Source organism: Arachis hypogaea, chromosome 17, assembly GCF_003086295.3.
Source record: "Arachis hypogaea cultivar Tifrunner chromosome 17, arahy.Tifrunner.gnm2.J5K5, whole genome shotgun sequence".
NCBI classification, from domain to species: domain Eukaryota; kingdom Viridiplantae; phylum Streptophyta; class Magnoliopsida; order Fabales; family Fabaceae; genus Arachis; species Arachis hypogaea.
The window spans coordinates 4,725,683-4,750,820 of record NC_092052.1 but is presented as its reverse complement, the minus strand read 5'-3'; the positions used below and the strand labels follow the sequence as shown (position 1 = coordinate 4,750,820).

Genomic DNA, 25,138 nt, shown 5'->3' with positions numbered 1-25,138 from the left:
TCCTAAAATTGCTAACCAACTTGAAACTCCATTAGCCCTCCGATACCCTGTGTATCTCTGGCACCAAATCCAATAGGTTTGCCAAGAACCCCTTCCTATCTCATGACATCCAAGTCCAATGTTGAAAAGTGGGGCGGGGGGGGGGGGATACTGCTGAGTTCTTAAGCTGGACGTTTTGGCGCTCTGCCAGCCCCAACAGGATTACTCGCTGCTATGTCATCATCGCTATCATCGGCAATGATGTCTGATCGTCATCATCATCTGGCAAAACATCGTCTATACCATCTGGTGCCCACACTGTAATGAAACCGGCGCTGTATCAATAATACCAACTTCGCCGTCACCACTGCGGTTAAGATCAGCTGCGAAGAACGGGGAGGCAACCACCATTGCCTGAGGTGCAATCACAAGCACGGATGAAGATACATCAACAGGCCTCGAACTAGAACAGGCTGCCGTTGTTGGAGTTTGGGTTTCCGATTCGAATCACCTGAGCTAGAGACCACTTCTACAAGCTTGGCCAACTGCTCAGGTGTCCTGACCTCGGAAAACTACCGACGACAATGGAACAGAACCTCCAAATCCTCGCTACTCCTATGACAAACGAATCGTACTTCACATCATCTCGTAGAACTAAAATCGGAATGCGATAGAATAACTTCTCAACCCGTTTCACGCCTTGCAACCCCAGTTTTTGGATTATAGAATTCAGGAACTCAGCAAAGCTCGTTGTAGGTTTTAGAAAAACACTGAAGGGATCCTTGTCAGTAAACTTAATACCAGAGCGTATTTTTTTCTTAATCGATCCTCTATAGTGAACCAACACTAAAAAATTCTCCTCACTAGCCATTGTGTTTCACTTTCATGGGAGGAATTCATATTCACATCATATTTATATACGTTGGGCCTTAAATTAATCGAATTTACCTAGTTCAAATTACATGTTCTTGGTAATTCGAATCAGCCAAATTCAAATTATATAAGGACAACTATATGTGTAAATCGAAAGAGGTTGTTTCGAATTACTAGAGACGTTCTTTCATGCATAAATCGAATCAAGGTGATTCGAATTGGTCCAATTCGATTTATGTTTATCACTTGTAATTCAAATTTGACTGATTCGAATTACTCTTGGATTGTGTAATTCAATTGAGACTCGTTCGATTTACATAAAATTGTCCTTCTGGTAGATTTTTGTAACGTTTTTCTTTTTGGTAAAATTGTATAATATCTACCTCCATTTGGTTTATATATGTAATTTATCCATTGATTTATCAAATTTTTCAAATGCCAAATTGATTTTATTTGTAATATTTCTTTGAACTATTTTAACCATTAACCACACTTTTAATAAATACAATTATTTTACAAATTTTACTTGTAATATGAAACACAATGCTTTTGAAGGTCAAGATATCTTTTTATATTAGCCAGTTCATGCACGATATGGATTTTAATAATTTAATAAATAAAACCATACATAAAATGGATTGCATGAGCTAATCATGGTTGTCATTTCAATTTCTTTTCGTACAAGATTTTTCTTATACAATGAATTCAGTAAAAGAAAGTAAAAATTTTCTACAAATAGCGAGGTTATTGTCTAAACTCTCAAACTCTGAGTCACACGTTTTCTTACATCACAATATAAATATAATATCTTAATCTGAGGTCGAAATTTAATTATTATTTTATTTTCTTTCATGTTCCGCTTTTTGAAAAGTTTGAAAAATACATTAAGAAATGCAATGTATGACAGAGAAAATTAACGAATTAAAATAATGACGAAAAGCTTGCGTCAACTAACGACAACTACAATCGTCGTTTCGCTTTTTCCTTTTGATTTGGACACAATTAAGAATTAACATTGCTGAACTCAAAACTCAAAAGCTTCAACCTTCAAATATAATTTGATAGTTAAAATATTCAAATTTTTAATAGTTATTTTTAAATATATAGTAATTTATTAATCGACAATAAATTTTTAACGAATATTATATGATATAATTATTTTAAACTACATTATTATCTAAAGTACTTATAAAAAAATTATTTTTACATTAAATATTTTTGAAATTTATATAAAAATAAATTATTACTAATTAATTATGTATTTAAATTAATTTTAATTGAAAAAACAAATAAAACACATGTTTAGTAATAAAAAAATATTAATATTAAATCAGTATTTGATTAATTATTATTACTAGATGAAAACTTAAGTATAGTCAACTTCATGTAAAATTGATAGTTGAGAATCGTTAAATACTTTAAATGATTTCATTAAATTTTCATTTTTTTTTGTTTCCGATGGTATCTCCTAACCCGAGAGGTCAAGAACTGAGCTCCATTTAAGGGTCTACAACTGGCCAATAGGTTGCTACATGCACAAGGCGGAATTCTAACCCCCGACACTTGCTTAAGCGGACGAGTGAGTTGATCACTCGACCAACCCAAATTAATTACACTAAATTTTTATTTAACAGCTCTCAATTATCAACTTCCCATCAAATTAATTGCACCTGGGTTTTTATCTTATTACTATGATTGTACATACAACACAAGAAGGTGGTGAATCCATCGTCATCAAACACGTCTTAATTTTTGTCCTCTGAGTTTTAATAAAGGTCACATTTTTTGACAATAATATCCCAACTTAACATGTGATATCTTAACTAATTTGTATGGACATTGAGGTTATCACCACATGTCTTGTGTTTGAAAGAGATGAAATTACCGAAATGCCCTTCGTTTATCTTGTTTCCCTTTCCACCCTCCAACTCTCGCCACTGATTTCTTGCCCTTTGCTCTTACAAATTACAATCATGGTGGACAATTAGTGGCACCCACTTGTGTGTGACCAATAATAGAATGCTTCTTGTATTTTTAACGTGCTAGAAAACGATTTTTCTTTTTATATGAAATAAAAAGCTAAAAGTTTCTAGGATAAATCATATAGATTTTTTTTTTTAGGTTTAGTCCTAATGTGTGTAATTACACTGTTATTTTCTTTAGATGTCTCACTTACCACACACATCAAAATTAGTATAAATATTAAGTATTTACAAAGAAATTTATAAATTTCCTATAAAAAGTATATTTTTAACTATAAATAGAACTTAAATTTGTTATGAATATATGTTATATATCAATTTTTATTTCCTCTACCAATTAATTTTCATTGTCCCCCTAACTTGCTCAAGTCTTACATAAGCTTACGTTAGTAACTAAATAGTAATTAATTTTATTTATCTAACTAAACTATTAATTATGATGATAAATGAGATTTGAAATATGATATTGGATAGTAAAAATGATATCATATCAAATGTTTTTTTTTTCCCTATTTTCTTTGCACTTTATTTGGAGGCTACACTCTTTTGACCGATATGTTAGGTGACTAACTTTGGCACAACATCAACTCTTACAAAATCAGGCAATCTTATAAAATGAAATATATATATATATATATATATATATATATATATAAAAAGGTGGCCTTAAATAGATATAACTTAATAATTTAATTATTATATAGTGACGGTATGATTATATTAGTATTACTTAATTATATAGTTAGGTGGTTGTCGATGGTATTCTCCAACCCGATAAGCTAGCCAATGACTAATTTGTTGTATGTCGCTGGCTAATGGATTACTGCATGCATAAGGTAGAATTTGAATCATCAACACTTATTTAAGCGCACAAGTAAACTGACCACTCGACTAACCCAAATTGGTTGGTTTGTAAGTTATTTTTTTGGTTTCTCACGGTATCCCCCAACCCGGCAGGCCAAGGACTAATCCGCCGCGGTACTGAGCTCCATTTAAGGGTTTGTCACTGGCCAATGGATTGCTGCATGCACAAGGCGGAATTCGAACCCCTGACATTTGCTTAAGCGGACTAGTGAGCTAACCACTAGACTAATCAAACTTGGTTGGTTTGTAAGATTTTTATATCAATGAATTGTTAACCTTTTATTATTATTATTATTATTATTAATTATTTTGGGTTGGTATGTTGTTTGGTCAGGGCTGAGCATTTACAGGCTCCAAAGCTTTTTTTTTTTTTTGGTATTTCCAAAACTTTGAATGATTAAGATGCAAGGTTCCAAAAGAAGTATACCAAAAAAAAAAAGGTGAAGGAACATCCCACTGGGCTTGGATCAAGAAATTAAATAAAGTTAAGTAGCCCATTGTGGTAATTTTATTCTTTTTTATTTTAATTATTCTTTTGGTTGAATAGTTGATGTAGGTATTACTTCTAAAATATACTTTTTGTTCACACTATTTGTAATTTTCTTTTAAAATATTTTAAATATTTAATTTTATTAAATTTTATTTCTAATATTTTTTATTCATTTAATTTTGTCTTTATTTTTTTTATATCAAAATTAAATCAAATTAAATATTAGAGATATTTAAATAAAATTACAAACATTAAATAAAAAACATACTTTACTAAAATAAATAAATTCCCCCCACCCCTACCTCCAAAGAAAACAAAATCCAGATGAACAAATTTAAATATTTAATTCAACCCGTGAACTTGTAGGTTATAATTATGTATCAAAATCTTTTGCCCATTCCATGTTGTCTAGGTTTGAAACTAAGCTGGCCCCTTAATTATTATTATTATTATTATTATTTTCTTTTTTATATACATACAAAAGGTTATAAACTCCGACATACATATGTATGTATATCTAAATCTAAATAATACCTAAAGAAGAAGAAGATTAGCAAAACAAGATATTGGGGTTGTGATTATTGTCATTGTCACCAATAGTCCTAAAACAACCAACAACCACTACTTAAATTCTTCTCCTTTCAACATCAATAAAAAAAAAAAAAAATCACCGACACCTTTATTTATTTATTTATCTATTTATTTATTCATTTTTTTTTAAGAGCTTAGTGAATAGTGATGTCCAATAATGTTTAGATTCCATTTACTCTACAAGCCTCAATTTATGAAGAGAAAGAGCAAGCATGCAACCTATGATATATGTCATCAGTGTATATATATTCCTCACATAAAATATATGTTAAAATAAATATAAAATACTCATTAAAAATAAATAGAATAATATATATTCGTATATAAATATATAATAATTAATTGGATAGTTAAGTTTTTATGTATATTTAGTAATTTTTTTATATGCCATACTATACTATCTCATATATTATTTATTCATTATTCATTAAATAAATATGATCTTAGAAAATTTTATTTAAGTATATATATATATATATATATATGTATGTATGTTTAAATTTGTTAATTAAAAAAAAATAAGCAAATATATATGTATATACTTTAGCAGTTTAGTATCATCCACAGAGATACTGCAAATCTGCAATGCAAGTAGGTATGGTATGTAAATTAATTTTTGGGTAAAGTATATTTTTTGTCCCTGAAGTTTAGCAAAAATTTTTAAAATACCCTTAAGTTTTATTTTGTTTCAATTTTGTCTTAGAAGTTTTCGATTTGCATCAAATATACCATTAACGGCTAAATTTTCAAAAAAATTAAGACCAATCTAACAATAATGCATGAAAACTATGCTTGATTTGCTTGTGTTGAGGGTTGTTCTTATAAAATTGTTGTTGAATTGATCTTAAATTTTTTGAAAAATTAGCCGTTCGGGGTATATTTTATGCAAATCGAAAACTTTTAGGACAAAATTGAAACAAAATAAAACTTAGGGGTATTTTTGAAATTTTTGTCAAACTTCAGGGACAAAAAATATACTTTACCCTTAATTTTTTTTTCTAAAATTAGAAGTGAGACTCGAATACACGATCTAATATAGAGAGACTGTTTATTTGAACTCTATAATTCCTTGACATGTAAATTAATTTTTTTTTTTTACCAAAAATATGAAACTCGAACCCGTAACCTCTTAATTGAGTATGGGGAGACTATACCATTTGAGCTATTACTCATTGGCTGACATGTAAATTAATTACTTATGAATTGTTTTATATTTTAATAATTTATTGTATGAGTAATATTGATTTTAGAAATCATAGATTGTAATTGATTTAACAATTAAATAATAATTGCAGAGAAAGAAAAACAATGATTAATTGATAGTTAGTGCCGCATTATTTTCGGTCACTCACATTTTAGAACTGTTTGGATCGGTGTTAAGAAAATTTTAGAGATTGATTTGATGAGACCACAAAAAATGACTTTTAAGTTCGTCTATCAAAAGTTCAAAACACCAAATCTCAAAAAAAAAAAAAAATCATAAATAGTAGTAAATAACCAATTCTTACATAATTAATTAATTACTAGCACAATTATTGCAAATATAAAATATATTTTTATTTTAAAAAATTTTTCAAAAAAATTTTAATTTACCTGAATATTTTGCTTCTTAAATTTTTAATATATTATATTTTACTTGTATTTTTGGAAGTTAACATTGTTAATGAAGATGATAACGTAATAATTTTAATCTATGTCATTGAAAATTATTACGTCATTATCGTCTAATAGTATAATTAAATATATTGAAACATTACAATTAAAATTAAAATGGAAACAAATTAATTATGATATATTTTTAAATTATAGATAAAACACATACTTTTATACTTATTAGAAATAGGTATATTTGTGATCATTTTGAAAATACATACTCTAAAATAGATCTATTAGCAATATAGTTGTATAAATAATTCATAATTTTAAACAAATCAATTGTTTGTATATTATCTGTTAAAAAAGAATATATATTTAATTTTACCAAAGAGTACATATAAACACTGAATTTTAAAATAATTCTACACAATCAACTAATATAATTGTTATTAGGAAGATGGAAAAAAATAAATAGGCGCGATAAAAAACTGATTACTTATGGTAATGTATTAATACTTTCTGAAGATTTTATTGTTGATAATATAAAATAATATTGGAATAAATATTAACAATAATTTTTTTATCCCAATATTTAGTTAACTTTTTGTTTATTTGTACACCATTAAATCGATAAAAAAAAATTTAATAAAAATTTTTTTTTAGTGTGTTTGACAAATTTCTAACATAAAAAAATCTTTTTTAAAAACTACAATTTATATCTTTTTCAAAACATCTTTTTTTTCTTAAAAAAATATTTTTACATAATAAATGAACAAAAAAATACTTTTATCTTACTTTACTCAAACATAATTGATAAATAATTTGATCTTTTTTACATAAAATATCCAAAATATAAAATTACTTTTACTTTTATAAAAAATCATTTAAAAAATATCATTAAAAAAATCTTTTTTTCTTAAAAAAAAATAGCGTTTAAACAAGTCTTTTATCTTTCTCTCTTTCTCTTTCCTTTTAGTCCCCTCCTTTATTATTATTGACTTAAAAAAATTAAATAATTCCCCAATTTTAACAAAATTATTCATCTTATCAATTCGAGAATATATATATATATATATATATATATATATATATATATATATATATATATAATATACTTTGTGAATTGTGATAGTTGCTATCAATCTTTGTCAAGATATAAATTCACGAAAGAGATAGAAAATAGACTTAATCCACATTCAACCAATTTGTATGGCATTTATAAAATAATCTTACATCCATGCATTCCTGCCTTGCCCTCTCAATTATTCTACGTTTTCATTCTTTGTTTATATGTTTCCCTTTTCGCACAACTTGATTTAATTTGGTTGTAAAAAAATAAAAAATAAAAAAGCATGATATTAAGAATGTTTTAACAAAATATATATTCCGGATTCATATTTCACGTCTAAAAACAAAAAAATTTCATCACAAAAATTTTTTTTGTTACGGCCCAACATTTTCAGGTCGAATTTAATCGATAGAAATATTAAAAAAATAAATCCAAGAACATATATATATTTGTTTTGGTGGTAATATAAGGAGTAGAATCTTGTATATATTATATGGTGTTAGTTTATTGTTCTTTATATGAAAAATCAGGACAATATCTTTCTCATATCTACAAAGTGCGCTATATATATATACTTCAGCTTTGATGTGTCGTAGTTAGAAGCATGAGAATAACCTAGCCCACAACCTCTAATAATAATTAATACAATTTCTCAAAATATTAAATCTAATATGGTGAATTACATATTTATCTCTAAACCACATAATATTCATTGGAGTGTATCTTGGTGCTTTTGGAATTGACTACTATACTACACTGCACCATACAAAACCCTCCAAGAATTATTATTAAGTTTATTAGTTATTGTTGAGTTGTTGAAAGGTGGAAGTACCTGCAAAGTAGAAAGATAGATATCATGAAATGTTAAAATCATGGCACAAAAGCATATATAGAATTAGAAATTTTTTGAGAATTGAATTTGTATTTAAAATTAAAATATCTAAAATTAATCTTAATATAATTTGGTTTTTTAAATATATCTATTTCTCTTCTTCTTTTTTTTTTCTTTTTTATTGAGGGTAATATAGTAATATTACATATACTTTAACCATTTCTTTTTCTTTCAATTCTTTTTGTTCCAAATTTAAAAATTAGTTTCAAATAAATCCTTTTCAAAATTCAATTCAATTCTATCTTACTCACTAAAGTTTCCAAACACACTCATATAGTTTTAAAGTAAGACTAGATTTTTTTTTTATTAAAGATAGGAGACTCGAACCTGCTTACTAAATATATATGTACTACTTGATTTAATGTGTATAAATATTTTATACTTACAAACATTGCATGGTATTTTTTTATTTTTTTTTGGCAACCCTAAAAGAAATTAAAGAATTTATTTGGAGATTATATATATATAGGTGGGTGCTTACCCATTTTGGCAGTGATAGCATCTTCAAAATTAGGTGCAACATTCATGGTCCCATTGTTATTGCTGGGTGGCATCATTGTTTGACTCTGCTGAACAGCCTGGGAACCATGTCCAAATACATTGATTGGCTGCAACACAAAACACTAACATAGTAACTATCATACTTTCTCTAATGTCAAACTTAACCCTAAACCTATCCCATGAAACTTATCATGAAGCCATAATGCCTTTGTCCATCAATAGTAACATGACTTTTTATTTATACGAAAGCTTTTAAATATACCGGTACACCGATGTTTCAGTGAATTTTAACCGTTGATTTTAGTTATATAATTTTTATAATTAAAATCAACGGTTAAAAATGACTGAAACACTAATATACTAGTACACTTGAAAGTTTTTCTTATTTATATAATGACGTGTAAAAAAACATAGAAAGTTAGCTCAAATCAATTAAAGATTATTTTATTTTATATTTTTTAATAAATTATGAATATTAAACTAAATTAAATAACTTTGAGTTATTATATTTCGTATTATTACATTTATATTATTTTTTAATTGATATGCCAAGTCAAAACATATCTTATTAAAATGAATTTTTTTTTGGGAATAAAAAAAGTGGTTTGAAATGTTAAGACTAAAATTAATTATTATTAGTTGACCTGAGATGCAGTTTGCATGAGATGATGATAGGCCATGTAACGTGCATATTGGTCTGCAAGGCATGGATTTTGCATCTGATGATTTTGGTAATTAAATGCACCCAAAACTGGATTTTGGCACATCAAAGCCTGGTTTGAAGGTGTTTGATGATGAGGCACAGACACAGTAGAAGGCATGTTGGATTGGTCAAGGGGCATTCTTGGTATTTGCATTGGATTTTGCATAGAAGAAAGAGAAGGTTGTGATGCTGCAGCCATTCCCATTGCACTCATTTGTGACATGTAATGCTGAATCCCAGGAAACATCACTGGTGTCATCCCTGCTCCCATCCACATTACCTAACACCACCAATCATAAAGATTTCTTAAGTTTTCAGGGAAATTTTCAAATATATCATGAGTAGGTAGAAACTCCGTGTAGTTAATTTCATGTGAAGTTGATAGCTGAGAATTGTTAAATAATTTGATAGATTTAACTAAATTGTCATCTAACAACTCTCACTTATCAACTTCACATGAAGTTAACTGCACTTGAATTCCTACTTCATAAGTATCGGTGTTTTAATAATTTAAATAGTTAATTTTAATATATATATATATATTGAGATCAACGGCTAAAATTATTAAAAGATCATTGTTTTTGAAATGCTTAAAATTCTTTCAAATTTTTATATGAGAGTAAATTATTATCACGATGCTATTTCTCCAAAAAACTTAAACTCACAGTAGGAGACAATATAAATGGTTTTATTTTTAATATGTTTCCTCAAACAAGAGTCTCTTTTGGATATAGAGCTCTAATATCAAATTATGATACCATTTTTTTCAAAAGTTTAAACGGATAAAAAGATGCAATATGAATAGCTATATCTCTAATAATTACAATTTAAAAATATTTTAGTGTTAACAATTTTAATTAAGGCTCATTTTTATACTAAGTAAAGAATCTTGTACTCTTTGTTAAATAAATAAAGAAAAATACTAGAGGGTCATCAAAATTTATTATTTTTTATTATTAATTAATTATTAATGTTTAAAAGTGTAGGTTAAATATGTTGTTGAATTACTAAACAAAAAAAATTGAGTTAATGGCTAAAAGTAATAGTAAAAAAATAATCTATTCAATGATTTTCTAACATTTCTCATAAATAAAATTTAATTATTTATTTATTATATTTTATATCAATAATTCAGATTTAGGATTAAAAATTAAGATCTTTTATTCATTATTTTTAATAGCAAATCAATTTTTAGGTAGTGCACTCTTTATTATTTTTTTTCAAAATACGTTAGCATTCATCTTTTAATTAAAAAAGAGATAAACTAACACTATATTCATTAAAAAATTCGGTTAGTTCAACAAAATTTTTTAAATCTGTAAGTTCGTTGGATAATTAGAACTAGCCCAATATTTGATGGATGTCTAGTTAGTTTATGTATTTTGTAGTCTAAAATAGTTGTTTACTGTTTATGTTATTTTTTAGTTAAATATAAGAAGTTTATATAAAAAAAAATTTTGAAGTGAAATTTGACACAAATTAAATTCATTTATGATTTGTGTGGCACTTGTACCTGAAGCTGTAACTGAAGTGACTTCAAGTATTCAATTGCCTCTTCTAGCATTGATGCTTTGTCTGTCTGCAAACACATAAATAAAACACCACTTTGTTATTTGCCATAAAAGATTGAAAAAAGAAAAAGGGAAAGAAAAAAATAAAAGTTGACTCACAACTTACTGTTCAACTCACTTTTGCATAGCTGTTCACATTACAACTCACATTTTATTTGTGGTTGTAAAGAGTTTGGATTTAAGGTTGGAAAATCCATGGTTAAAGATAAATTTGATTAAAAATATTTTGACTAATCGGTGACCACAAAAAAACAACAGTAGAAGTAGAAGAAGATTTGAAACTTATTGAAAATCGAATAATGCTATATGATCAACAAATATTATTATTTTGATTAGCACATGGTCAGTAATAATTTGTACATATATTTACAAACGTTTTGCATACAAGAAACATATAATTTATATCTATATTTATCAGTTTTGCACACATAAATTAATATAATTTACACCTATATTTTTCAGAGTGTACATATATAAATTAATAAAATTTATTTGTTAAAAATAATTTAGTATTCATGCTGGTCAAATGATAACAAAAAATATTAAAAGTTGCTGACCCTAAAAAATTTCTCTTTCAAATATTATCACAAAATTGAATTAAATTAGATATCAAAATTAAAACAAATTTAAAGAATTTGGAAAACATCAACAACAAAAAGCATAAGCTTTATCTTTGTACATATTCTATTAAAATTACATAGAATAAAGTCCTGTTTTAATCTTTAATATTTAGGTTAAGTCTTACTTTCGTTTTTTACGTTTGAAATAACCTATTTTTATTTAAACATTTTATTTCGTTGTATTGTAGCCTTCTAGCCAAAACTAAAAACTTTTTCTTTCAAAAATATTTTCCCCCCTCTATTGTTATCTTCTTCTTTTTTTATTATTATGTTATTTTATTTTTAAATCACTATAACTACTATATTTATGATTTTTGTTGCTACTAGAAAAAAATGATAACGAAAGAAAGGATATTTTTAGAAAAAAAAAATTAATTTTGATTAGAGGACTAAAATAGAATAAAATATAACGTTTAGGATAAAAATAAAATGTTTTAAATATTAGAGATAAAATTAAGACTTAACCAAAATATTAAGTACTAAGACACTCCATTACTCAATTATATATATATGTGTATTATAAAATTTGCCTCCTTGAACAAAATTTTCTGGTTATAAACAATTTGTTACTACTTATAACTTGTTAGCTTAGTTATCAAGTTTTTAAACCATGGCAGACAATAGTAGTGTCTAGATCTGACTCTATAGCTTGATAGTGACAATATATGATTAAATGCATGCATCTACATAAACAAAGACTTAATTAAAATGAAGAAAGTTACAAGTCAGCGTGCATTGTATATGATAGTGAACCTTATTACTGTTTGGTATGAGTTGTTGGAGTGTTCTCATTTTCTCATTGATCCTGTCTCTTCTTCTCTGCATTAGTAAAAACAATAGTTACTGTTAAAAGAAAAAAGGATGAAAAGAAAAAAGTGTTTCAATTTTAGCAGAAAAATTATCATGATTCCCCTTACCCTTTCAGATAGGTTATGCACTTCTGCTGCACGGTTTCTTCTAGAAGATCCTGATCTCTGAGATGTTTTGTTTCCAACACCTGATTTAGGCTCTGTGGCCTAATGCATACAATAGACATAACTCACATTATCAGAAAAATGTAATAGTTGTCGAATTTATCGTCGAATTTTATCCGTTAGTATTATAGTTGAATTTTTTTGTAGAAATTTCTAACGGTAACAAAATCCGACGCAAAATATAACGTGAATTGGTTTTTAAATTTGAGTTAGATTTAGTGACTTACCATCAGAATCTGCGTCGGATTATCCGATGGTAATTATGCATATTTAAAATTTTAAAATTTTTCATGTTTTACCGTCGAATTTAAAGTTGGAAAAATTGGATGCTAATTTCATAATTTTTCCATCAGAACTTATAAATCTGATTATAATGTATTTCTGTCAAAACTTTTTTTGTTGGATATGATCTGACAATAAATCTGACGGTAATTTTGTATTTTTTCTGTAGTGTAAAAAATTGATAGGGTAAAAGAAATTGGAAAGAGAGAGAGGAATTCACCTCACTTTGTTCTTCTGATTCATCTGCATCTGTGATTTTCCTCTTTAGGCTAAGATGATTTCCTGTTGATAAAGAACAAGTAGTTTTTCCAAGACTACTACCTGAGCCACCAGAAGATGAAGTCACAGTTGCCTCAATCATCTCTGAAGATTTCCCCTTATTGTTACTCCAATTAGGAACACTTCTCTGAACACAATCTTTAACTGCTTCAGAGAAAGTAGTATCTTGTTCCTGAGGGATGATGTTGTTGCTGCCACAGTGACTTGATCCAACTGTCATAACTGAACACTCCCTACCCTCACTTTGTAGCACATTATTGTTACCATTAACTTTCTCCCTAAACTTTTGTTGTGCGGGTGCTGAAAAATGATGAGAAAACTTTGGAACCTTTTGTGATGATGATGATCCACCAACAAAGTCATTGGTTTTCTGATTAGATGAATCAGGAGCAACCTGGAATCTTGGAGCGGGCATAGGATTTATTGGTTTTATATTGTTGTTTTGTTGTTGTGGACTTAAATTTGCATTTGGGGTAGCAAATTTTGCAAACTTTGGTTCTTCCAATTGCTTGATTGGCTTGTAAGCCTCAACTTCACAAGGTGTCAATTGAGATAAAAGATTTGATGAGCAAAGTTCTTGTCCCATTGGATGATCCTCAACTTGGTATTGAATCCATGAAGCTGTCTCATCTTCTTGTTGACTCAAATTACTACTTGAGTTTCCACAATGAACACCATTCCTTAATGTTGATGATGCATCACTTTTCTGAACTGGTTTCCTTTGTGTTTGGCTGCTCAATACTACTTGCCCATTTTTCCATAGAAGCTCTACAAGATCTTGGTCCAGCCTGTATAATTGATCACATAGATATATGGTTAGAAAAATATCTGTCATATTCATTTGAAATTGAATTCAAAAGTGAATGATTGATGAGTTTGAACAGTGTTTAGTTAAAATGAGTACACTTGATATAAATCATAGTGAAGCTATATATAGAGAGAGAGATATAGATGACATAACACACACCCTATTGGACTCTTTTGATTGATGACACAGGCATCACTCTCAAAGTTCCAACCAGGAATAGTGCTGTTGTTGTTCATCATGGCTAACCAACCAAATCAGTTATATCTGTCTGAACAAAAGAAAGAGAAGAGGTTTTAGACAGACTATTGGAATAAACTTTTACAATAAGCAGAATAAAATAATCTATGCATGTACTTTTGTGTTAGTCCAGCATCAAATTATTGAGTTATCAACATAAGCATGTAAAGATGCATGAATTTATATAAAAGGAAAGAAGAAAATAATAATAAAATAAAGCCTTGTTGGGACATCTATGGAAATAGTTGCTTGTTTTTTGTTTTTTGGCCATTCTGATTTCTTTGAATAAATAAAGCACAGAAAGTTAGTTAAAATTCTCTTGAGTTCTAAAAATGGAAATCAATTTGGCTTTGCTATTACAGTTGAAAGGTACATGCACATTACCAGGAAACAAACAAGGCTCAGAGAAAGAATAATAAACAAATATGATGAAACACATACAAGAATTGTGAAAGAATAATCACCAACACTTAATAAATTTGGTAACAAAACCTGTCAACTCAACTTAACAAAAAAGCTTTAGCATAACTACAACACTCATAAACAGAGAAACAAAGAACTGTATTACTTGGATTAATGATAGACATGAAAAGAATAGACCCATTTTCAGGCAAGCAAAAAAGTAACTATAAGAACTGTATTTCTTTTTCTTCCTACAACTATAAGCAGAAAAAGAAGAACCCCACCTGATATATAAGGCAAAAAAACACTTTTTTTTTTATTTTTATATTTTATAGCTGGTTGACTAGAGGATACTATAGAAACTGAAGCTTCATTCTTCTCTCTGAAGAATGTGTTGTTGCATTTGCTTTATGGGAACAAGAAGAAAGTGAGGTTAACAGCAAGAAATAATGAATGTGACATCACCAATAAGAAGAAAGGAGAAGAGATGAAAATACAAGGCCCCAAGTTGAAGTGGTGCTTGTTCTTGTTCTTGTCAACGTTCAAACAGCTAGAAAAAACACGGCTCTGCATTTGTGGCATGTTATGATAGAATGGAATATAATACTCTAAATATGGGACCAGTTCTGTTGATGAGGACTATTTACAAACATGGGGTGTGCATAATTTTGCAAACAAGGCTTTTCTGATTGGTTAATTGTAGAAGTTAGAACTATGTGTTAAATAAATGTGAGTGTGTGTGTGTGTATAATATATCTAATTCTGTATGAGCATGGTGAATGGTATCAAAAAATTCAGGGAGGGTGGTGACAAGTGGCATAGTGAATAGAAATGTGCATTATTGGAGGATAGAAAAGAGACAGCAATGTCTGAATAAAAGTTGTGGCACTCATTATTCATACTAAATAATCTTTGAATCAAAGTATCTTTCAAAGGACAAAATAATAAGAAGAAGAAGAAGAAGAAAAAAAAAGTTTCATTAATCTTATTTAGGAGTATTGGAGCATGTAATTCAAGGAAACGTTACACTATTTATTTTATTTTATTCAATCATGATCTAATTATTATTGATAAGGTAAGATTTGACTAGAGATTTAATTAGTGGCAATTTAAAAATATGATGTTTAGTAAAAATGTAAAATACTCTAATAACTATTTTTTATAAAATAATTCTAAAGAGTGAGGTTCAAAAGAATGTTAATTATTATGGATTTTTTTTAAATAAATAAATTAAATATTATCATTATTGATATGTGTATTTTGTAGAGTATTTATATTTTTTCACATTTAGCCTTATCTTGTTTACAGTGTAAACGAGATAAGTATGGTTATATCTCGTTTACAGTTAAGGCATGCACATCTCTCCACGTATAACGTTTATGAACGCGTTGTGATACGTGTCTTATCTCGTTTACAGTGTAAACGAGATATAACCATACATAAAAAAAATTGTGGCCTATAAATATAACTCGTTGATAGACCTCCTTATCCCACTCCTCATCCACATTTCTCACATTCTCTTTATCCTTAGGCCAAGTTATTGATCTTTTTGAGTCTCGAGATGTTATGGCACGCAACCCTAACATCAATTGGCTGAATGCGCAGTGACACATTGCGGGAGCCATCGACTTTGAGGCTAATATTATCTTTTATAGTTCGAATTAATAATTTATTGCGATTTAAGTAATGAATAGACGGAATAGACTGAATGATATTTAGATAACACAGAATTTGTTAGTTGGCAAATAGGGATTAAGACATTTATAAGTAGTTAAATTTATTCACAGTGAACTTTTTATTCATAAGGAAGGCTTGTTGATAACTTTGTTTGCAATAGTTAAGTTTATTCATAGTGAACTTTTGATAAGTATGTTAGTTGGTAAATAAGAATTTTAAGTTTTTTTTTTTTCTGGTTATCTAAGTGGCATATTATATTTTTTAGAATTGCTTTGAACGTGGTAGAGAAGTTAGTCTGAAGTTTTGTATTTAATTTTTTTTATATCTAAAAACATAGGCCTCGCCTTTTATTGCTTAGGCGGGTTAGTCACACACTTGCACCCCCAAATGCCATCGTCCCTTACATGAGGGAAGCTGGGTTTGGTGACAGTGCAGTTTAGGGATTTTGTCTTTGACAACTTCCTGATCAATGCATTTATGGAGCGGTGGCATTCGGAGATCCACACTTTTCACCTGCCATGGGGTGAGTGCACCATCACCCTGCAGAATATTGTGTACCACATTGGCTTACGCACAGACGGAGAGCTGGTGGATGGGTGCTTGCGTGACTTCCAGACTTGGCACCAGCGGCCGACATAGGAATATGTGGAGAAGCTCCTAGGAGCGCTAACCAACAGACCATGTTCCGGATTGCAGAGCAGTTCTGTATGGCGAGAGAGCATGGTGCCGCATATGGGGTCTCTTTCTCTACCCCATCTGCTACAACATTGGTCTGGGTGCCTCAGATGTCTCTTAGTGCAGGCTCCTCCCACGATCCAGGTTACCGGCCTGGGCTTCAGTATGCCATACCGCCTTCCACTAACTACAGCCGATTGATGACGACCTTACAGTGGTTGCCTCCTCCACCACAGTATCCGTCACACACACCACACTTTCAGGCTGAGCCCTCTGACCAACTACTCGATACTCTGCGCTTTGCCGAATGATAACTCTGGAATTGGTTTGGGAGCAAGCAAAAGGTATCGATGTGATTCCCCAACGGGAGTCTCTGGTATGAATTCATCTTCGTCATCATACTCAGATGAACCACTTCCGTCACTATCGGCAACGTACTCATCGTCCGATTTCTCACCCTCAACGTCCATGTCCTGCACTGGACTCGCACAGTGCAACGGACGTAGTGCGAGAGGAGGGTCATCCGATACGAAGTTCAAGGTACCACTACCGCCCCTACCAATGTTACGAACCTCCACTGAAAGCTCCGTCACTTGTTCCACCATAATTTTTCCATCCGCATCAAACATAAGGCGCGCATGCTCATCTCCATCGAGTCAAAACACATGAAATCGAAACACCCCATTCCCCATCGGTGCTAGCATCCTATACTCAACTCGACCAACCTCTTTTGTCTCCGCACCACCGACGTGCGTCAATATCAGACTCTTCAGCTCCAACAACGAATTTGCTCTTCGACTTCAGAACAATGCCAAACTCTCACACTCAAATATCACCCCGCTGTCACTATTTTTCATCTGATAGTTGGGATAAACTATGGGAGTGGATCATCTCCAGTTAAAAAAAAAATGGATGGTGTCCAGTGTTTAATCTCACCCTTCATTGCTCTCTCTCTCCTATTTATTTTTGGTCCCACTTGTAGAATTAAAGGTGAGAGATCATACTTTATTCTCTCAAGTGTTAAAAAAACTGGAGAGGATCCATTTCCATAAACTATCACAACAAAAAAAGCACTACCACTAGACATTTTTTCCAAAGCTCTATGAAAAAAATAGGGAAGAGGAGGAAGAATTGATAATTTGGTGAAGAGTACCAATGGTTTGCTACTCCTTTATAGATGCTTGATGGTTGTCTTATTATATCTCATTTACCGTGTCAACGACCTGGGTTCACTCTTATATCGTTTACAGCGTAAACGAGATAAGCACGTATCACAACACGTTTATAAATGTGCATACGTGGAGAGGTGTGCATGCCTTATCTCGTTTAGAATGTAAACGAGATATGGCCATACTTATGTAAACGATATAATGCTAAATATGGAAAAATATAAACACTCTACAAAAGTACACATATCAATAATTATAATATTTATTTTATTTATTTAAAAAAATCCTAATTATTATTCATTACAAAAAATCTCAATATAAAAAAGTATATGATTATTTGTCTATTGAATTTGATTATTCTATTATAATAGATTTTAATTTTTTTTGGTGATTGATTATTTAGTTAAAAAATATGAATTAATATATATAAATATATAATTTAAATTTTAGTGTACATAAAATATTTTTATTATTTCTTTTTTTTTTTAAATTAAGAACCCAACCCTTTTACATTTGAAATATTTTTTTTGGTTAAATTATTCTATCAGTCTTTATAATTTTGTCAAATTTATAATTAAGTTTTTATAGTTTAAAAGCTTTTAATTTAGTCCTTATATTATTTTAAATTTTATAATTAGATCGTTGTCAAGACAAAAATATTTGAATTAAGAGAATATTTTAAAAATAAAAAGAAGTTCAAGTTTAGAGATTTAAATATTTATTCCTTAAGTGTGGATATCTTTAATTTTGAGAGAAATATTCTATTTATCTATGTATATTAAGTTTTAAATTTTTTTAAAATAAAATTAACACAACTATAATAAAATCTAATACAATTCAATTAAATATATCAAATCAAACTTAATTTAAATACAAATTTAATGGTGAAAACTTAAGTGCAGACGATTTCACGTGAAGTTAATAACTGAGAGTTGTTAGATAATTTGACTGATTTGACTAAATTTTTATCTAATAACTCTCAACTATCAACTTCATGTAAAATCGACTGCAGCTGAATTTTTCTCAACTTATATATATGGACGGAAGCGGGTCTCTATATTTCCATCAAAATTTGGAGAATTCCCATTAACATTTTGGTCACAAATAATTTTCGCAGATATTCGCGAGTGTGAATATTTTTACCATCCCCACACACGAATCTTTCTGATCTTAAAAGCATTGAATTCTCCTTGTAGATACCTTTTTCAACATGAACTTATTGCTACATGATTTAACAAGTTCCCAAATTTCATCGACCTTGGAATAATGGATAATACTCGGAAAAAAAAACCTTAGCTAAGGTCATTTATATATAATGTCCTAAAATTGGTGTCATAGCTCATAACATTATCCAGAATACCCCACTAGTGGATTAGAAGCTCTGCTGTAATATACACCGTCCAAGTCTTAATTATTATGTTTGAAACTTTGAATGTCAGTTGAAAATTTAATGCTGACATTCAATGTTAGCATCTTTTCAAAATCACCAATTCACTCGCTTCATCTGCTTGCCTTCATTCACCATTGACAAATCATTAAAATTGATGGGACAAAAACTAATCATTTGTTAAGCATTAAGGGACAAAATGTAATTTGTTGGTTGAAAAATAATATTGTATTTTTATGTACTCCTTAATTAATTGTTATTCTAAAATTAAGAGCCACTTAAACAAAGATGTCAAAAACGTCTTTTTTTTAAAGATATTTTTTAAAAATTAAAATTTAACACATATAATCAATTAAATTATATTATTTTTATTAAAATTAAATCGGATAAATCAGTTTAGCAAAAAAAATTAATAAATTAAATTTTGAACCGATATAAATTAATATTTTTTATAAAAAATTACTACAATATCCCTATTATAAAAACACAACTAAAATATCCCTATTATATATATATATATATATATATATATATATATATATATATATATATATATATATATATTGAAAATTTTAAATTCTAACCCTATAACGATAGAGAAGAAAAGAGTTAGAATTTAACATTCTCAAAATTAATACATATAATAAGAGTATTTTAGTCATTTTATATAATATAGGTATTGTAGTCATTTTTTATAAAAAATAATATTAATTTAGATGGATTCAAAATTTGATTCACTATTTTTCGGTTAAATTAATTTGTCTGACCTAATTTTGACAAAAATAACATAATTTAAGTGATTATATGTGTTAAATTTTAATTATTAAATGGTATCTTTAAAAAAAAGACGTTTTCTGCGTCTTTATGGGAGCATCTCCCTTAATTTTAATGCACTGATAGTATAAAACGTTTTGCACAGTCATACAATTACATTCGTTTTTATGATCATTTAAGCAGTCAACGTAAAAGATAATTTTTTTTACTGATATAACATTACGTAATTAAAAATAGTATATACTAACAATGTATCAAAATTAAATTCTCAAATTAATTGCGGCACAAGCAAGTTGTTATGTTAAATTCCTCCAAATACAATCTTAGTTAACATCATATTAAAAGACTCACATTTGAACTTCTTCTGACACATTGAACCAAAAAAATAGGAGCATAGGACTTATAATAAATATGTGTCCTAGCTATATATCATTGTCTTCTTTCACCCGCACTCGTTCACAATTATTTCACCAATTTATGTCTGAGACATAACATAATTGCCATGTCGAGGTATTGTATGATCCCTATTCAGACTGAACATAGTACATACCATTTGAATTGAAAAGTCTTCAGTCTTTACATACACAGTTAAATGTACAAATAATACCCCAAAAATAAAAATGTACAAAAATAATATTGGCAAAGTGTTTGATGAGCACTTTACGACTTATGAGAGTTTCATTTGATAAAGTTATTTAAAATATTTATGAAATTATCCTAATTAAAGATTTTAGATTGACTTATTGACATTAAAACTTCTACTAATCTATTAAGAACGCACATTATTAATCTGTTTAATCAAATTTGAATTACTCATTATAAACAGACAACTCAAAAAATAGAAACATTTTTTGCTTCATTTGAAGATAGTCATCCACCCTGAGCGATGGTTAGCAACGACTAATTCGTTGGCGATCGAAGTTGTATTTAAGGGTTTGTCGTCAATTGATTTCTACATACACAATGCAGGATTTGAACTCCTCACACTTGCTTAAGCGGATAAGAGAACTAATTACTCAACCAATCCAATTTAGTTTCATTTTGTTCTATTTTATTATTAAGGAAAAAAAGGTCCTTATACCATTTTTTATTCATAGACACCATTTTAGGGCTAATATCATTGCTTTCTTTTTTTTTCTCTTGGTTAGGATTAGCACTGCTTTTACTTTCATTTTTGTGTTTTGGTCTGGCTTTTATTTTCCTTTTTTTTTTTTTGGTCTTCGGCTTTTATTTTCCTTATCCTCTATTTTCTTCTTTTTTATTTTGGGTCAGACTCATGCTCTATTATGAATTCATGCTCTTTTTTATTTTGGGTCGTTTTTTGGCTAATAGCCGGTGCTTATATTATATATTTTATAATGGGCTTCACCAAACAATAAGTAGCCCAACAAGCCGTTGCATATATTAATCTTAGCAGCCAGGTATATACCAAATATTTATATCATCTGCTCAATACCCTTAAGACCAGGAAACAAATTTCTTTTTATTTTTAGCTTTGATTGACTGAAAATTGATGAGTAATAAGAATACTTAGTTAATCCATCTATGAAGATTGATGGTTGGTTGTGTATGAAAAAAAATAAAATAAGACAATGGAAGAACTAATTTTGGCATAAAGAAGGCAGAGAGAGATTGAGAGGAGACAAGAGAAGAGAGAGAGGCAGAGAAATAGAGAGAAAACAAGAGTGCAAGAGACTAGGTTAGAGAAGAGGGAGCGTGCGGCACGGAACGACACTGTAATGGAGGCCAGAAAAGGAAAGGGGAAGAGGAAAGAGAAGGGGCAGCCGCCGGGAAGGGGAGGCTTAGGGGTTTTCTTTTTCTTAATAAATATAAAACGATGTCGTTTTAGTCATTTCCATGATAAGGATAGACAGAAATTATTTTAGGGATTATTATGAGTTTCAGAAAATAATTTTGGGGACGAATATGAGTAATTATTAATTTCAGAAATCACTTTAAAATTCAAGTGCAAGTTTAGGGACTATTTTGAGATTTAACTCAATCTATATAGTATTCAGGATAGGTATGTTGAAGGCACCTAATATAACTTTAGTTAGTGAACTAATTAGTTAGTTATTTTTATTTTATTTTATTTATTTTTTTGAAGAGGAAGGCACTTATATTTGAAGTAGTATATTGAAACATCACAAGTTAGATTTAGACATAAAATAGTAATAGTAATTTGTTGGTAGAATTCAAGGTAATAACTAATTAATAAGGTAAATAAGCTGATTAATGAAGCATCGGAAAAACCAATTTATCATTCAATATATATGTCCAATCCAAATAATGCATTGATGAGAGAAATATATGTCTTGTGACCTTATTTTCTTTGTTGCTGCTTTTATGAATCTCTTAGTCTGAAATTGCAGGAATAGAAAGAAAAACCTTTTCTAATTTTATCGGAAACTTGTGAAAGTAGTATAAAATTAATTTTTTAATTCTTACTAAACTCATATAAGTGGTTCTCGTGGTAAATTAGTATGGGAAAAGTTTGGGCATGATGGCTATTTTATTGAAGAGATTAAAGGAGAGTCCAGAAATATTTGGTGCCTATGAGATACTAGTATTTAGAGAGTGGATGTGCTTAGCCATAATTACCATATGGTTAACATGAAAGTAAATTATAAAAATTTTGAACCGTGACTACTTTCTGTTATTTATGGTAGCCCCCAAAGAGTTAATCGCAGAAACTTTTCAAATAATATTGTGATCTCAATCGTGAAAATAATCTTTTTTAGTGTCTGATTGGAGATTTTAATGTTATTCTTCATGATCATGAATGAAGAGATGGCTCTAATCAAAATAGATATGCTTGTGAGGATTTTCAATCCTGTATCTCTAAGACTAAGCTACTTGATTTGGGTTTCTCTGGTAGGCCCTTCACCTGAAAAAGGGAAGTTTGTATGAACAGTTAGACCGGGGCTTTGTAACCTGGATTGGCAAATCCAGTTTCCAAACGCTTATGTTAAACATATACCCAACTTTAAATCCGATCACTCCCCCTGTGTCTTCACTTTTCTCCCCCTAATAATGTTAATGATGGTCGTTCAAATTTATGGCTGCTTGGCTATCTCACCCCGACTTCTCCAACATGGTTAATAGTAATTGAAATCTGGAGGGGTCTTGGTCTGAATGCATTTTAAACTTTCAAAAAGCAGTTAAGTCCTATAATTTCAATGTCTTCGGTAATATTCTAAAAAAGAAGAGCAGAATTATTTGGCGATTAAATGGGATTACAGCTAGTATGAACTCCCAGAATAATCGTTTTCTTGAAGACTTACAAGCCTCTCTTTGGAGGGAATGTGAAGAAATTCTTATTCAAGAAGAATTGAAGTGATGTGGTTCCAGAAATCTAGATGTAAGTGGATTGAATTTGGAGATCACAATACTAAGTACTTTCATGGGACTACGTTAGCTAGAAAAAGGAAAAATAAGGTGTTCAGTCTTCAAGATATGGATGGTAACTGAGTAAGCGATAAAATTGCTCTGGAGAACATGACCTCTACGTTCTTTTTTAACCTTTATTCGGATGATACCCCGGCTGCTGATTTTATCCTGAGGAACTCCTTTCTGACCCTTCCTCAAGAGAATTTGGATGCCATGGGTAGCATATTTTCTTTCTCTAAAATTAAAGAGTCGGTTTTCAATATGAGGAGTCTTAAAGCACCAGGTATTCATGGCATTCATGGTATTCAAGCAGTCTTCTATCAAAATTAATGGGATAAAATTGGTCTGGACCTGGTCAAGCTTATTGAGGAAATCTTTGTTACTCCTAAGAAAGTAGGAAAAATAAACAAAACTCTAATAACGCCTATTCCAAAAATGGAACTGATTATCAATCTGAAGCAAATGCGTCCGGTCAGTTTATGCAATATTTCCTATAAGATGATCAAGAAAACTCTGGCCACCAGGTTGAGAAAAATTATGGATAAGATTGTCAGTCCTACACAGTGTAGCTTTGTGCCGGGGAGACAGAGCTCAGATAATATCATCATTACTCAAGAGATCATTCACTCTATGAGGAACAAAAAGGATCCAAAAAGTTAGATGGCTATCAAAATTGATCTAGAGAAAGCTTACGACAGGTTAAAGTGGAGCTTCATTCGGGAAACTCTCATGGATGTTGGACTTCCTCTTAGTATCACTGAGCTTATTTGTACCTGTATTTCCACTACTAGAATGAGAGTTCTATGGAATGGGGATGCCTTAAATGAGTTCTGCCCTTCTAGAGGTATCCGTCAAGGTGATCCGATATCTTCTTACATCTTTGTTCTCTATATGGAAAGACTATCTCATCTTATTAGCACTGCGGTTAGTATGGAATTTTAGAAGCCTATACAGCTAAATCGGGAGGCTCCCGAGCTTTCCCATCTTTGTTTTGCGGATGACCTAATACTTTTTGTGGAAGCAAATATGGAGCAGGTAGACATTATCAAGAGAATTTTAGAAGAGTTTTGCATGAGTTCCGGTCAGAAAATCAGCAGTAAAAAAACTAGGATTTTTTTTCTTTAAGAATGTGGGACACCAAGTGAGACATAATATTAGCAATTGCTTAAACTTTTCTAGAACTGACGACCTGGGTAAATACTTGGGTGTTCCAATCATTCACTCTAGAGTGACAAAGGACACGTACAAGGAGATCGAAGCTAAGATCAAGATAAGACTTAATAACTGGAAAACCTTCTCCCTCTCCCTAGCATGGAGAACTACTTTGGTGAGATCTATCTTCTTTGCTATGCC

The 25,138-nt window shown here is 29.7% G+C and overlaps 1 protein-coding gene across 7 annotated transcripts; it reads right to left on the bottom strand.

Moving 5' to 3' along the window:
- Window positions 1-7,990: 7,990 nt before the first annotated feature.
- Window positions 7,991-15,718, bottom strand: LOC112766525 (transcription factor PIF4). Of its 7 annotated transcripts, none has more exons than XM_025812414.3 (9): window positions 14,998-15,718; window positions 14,234-14,342; window positions 13,208-14,054; window positions 12,649-12,747; window positions 12,485-12,550; window positions 11,054-11,119; window positions 9,482-9,820; window positions 8,818-8,944; window positions 7,991-8,276 (listed from the first exon to the last, which is right to left on the bottom strand). In XM_025812414.3, exons 2-9 carry the CDS (start codon window positions 14,311-14,313, stop codon window positions 8,242-8,244), a joined length of 1,659 nt encoding a protein of 552 aa, XP_025668199.1. In that variant the 5' UTR covers window positions 14,314-14,342; window positions 14,998-15,718; the 3' UTR covers window positions 7,991-8,241. The 7 variants fall into 7 exon arrangements, with proteins under 7 accessions (XP_025668199.1, XP_072079425.1, XP_025668200.1 ...); XM_072223324.1 differs by having other exon boundaries at window positions 15,179-15,600; XM_025812415.3 differs by having other exon boundaries at window positions 14,234-14,338; window positions 14,998-15,588.
- Window positions 15,719-25,138: the final 9,420 nt, after the last annotated feature.

What these genes read in the sequence shown, in the direction of transcription:
- LOC112766525 (XM_025812414.3), bottom strand. Translation starts at nt 14,313, where the DNA reads ATGATGAACAACAACAGCACTATTCCTGGTTGGAACTTTGAGAGTGAT. An exon ending in CACTTCAGTTACAGCTTCAG is followed by an intron (nt 9,821 to 11,053) that starts GTACAAGTGCCA and finishes TGGTGGTGTTAG; the next exon opens with GTAATGTGGATGGGAGCAGG. An exon ending in TGCTATCACTGCCAAAATGG is followed by an intron (nt 8,277 to 8,817) that starts GTAAGCACCCAC and finishes TCTACTTTGCAG; the next exon opens with GTACTTCCACCTTTCAACAA.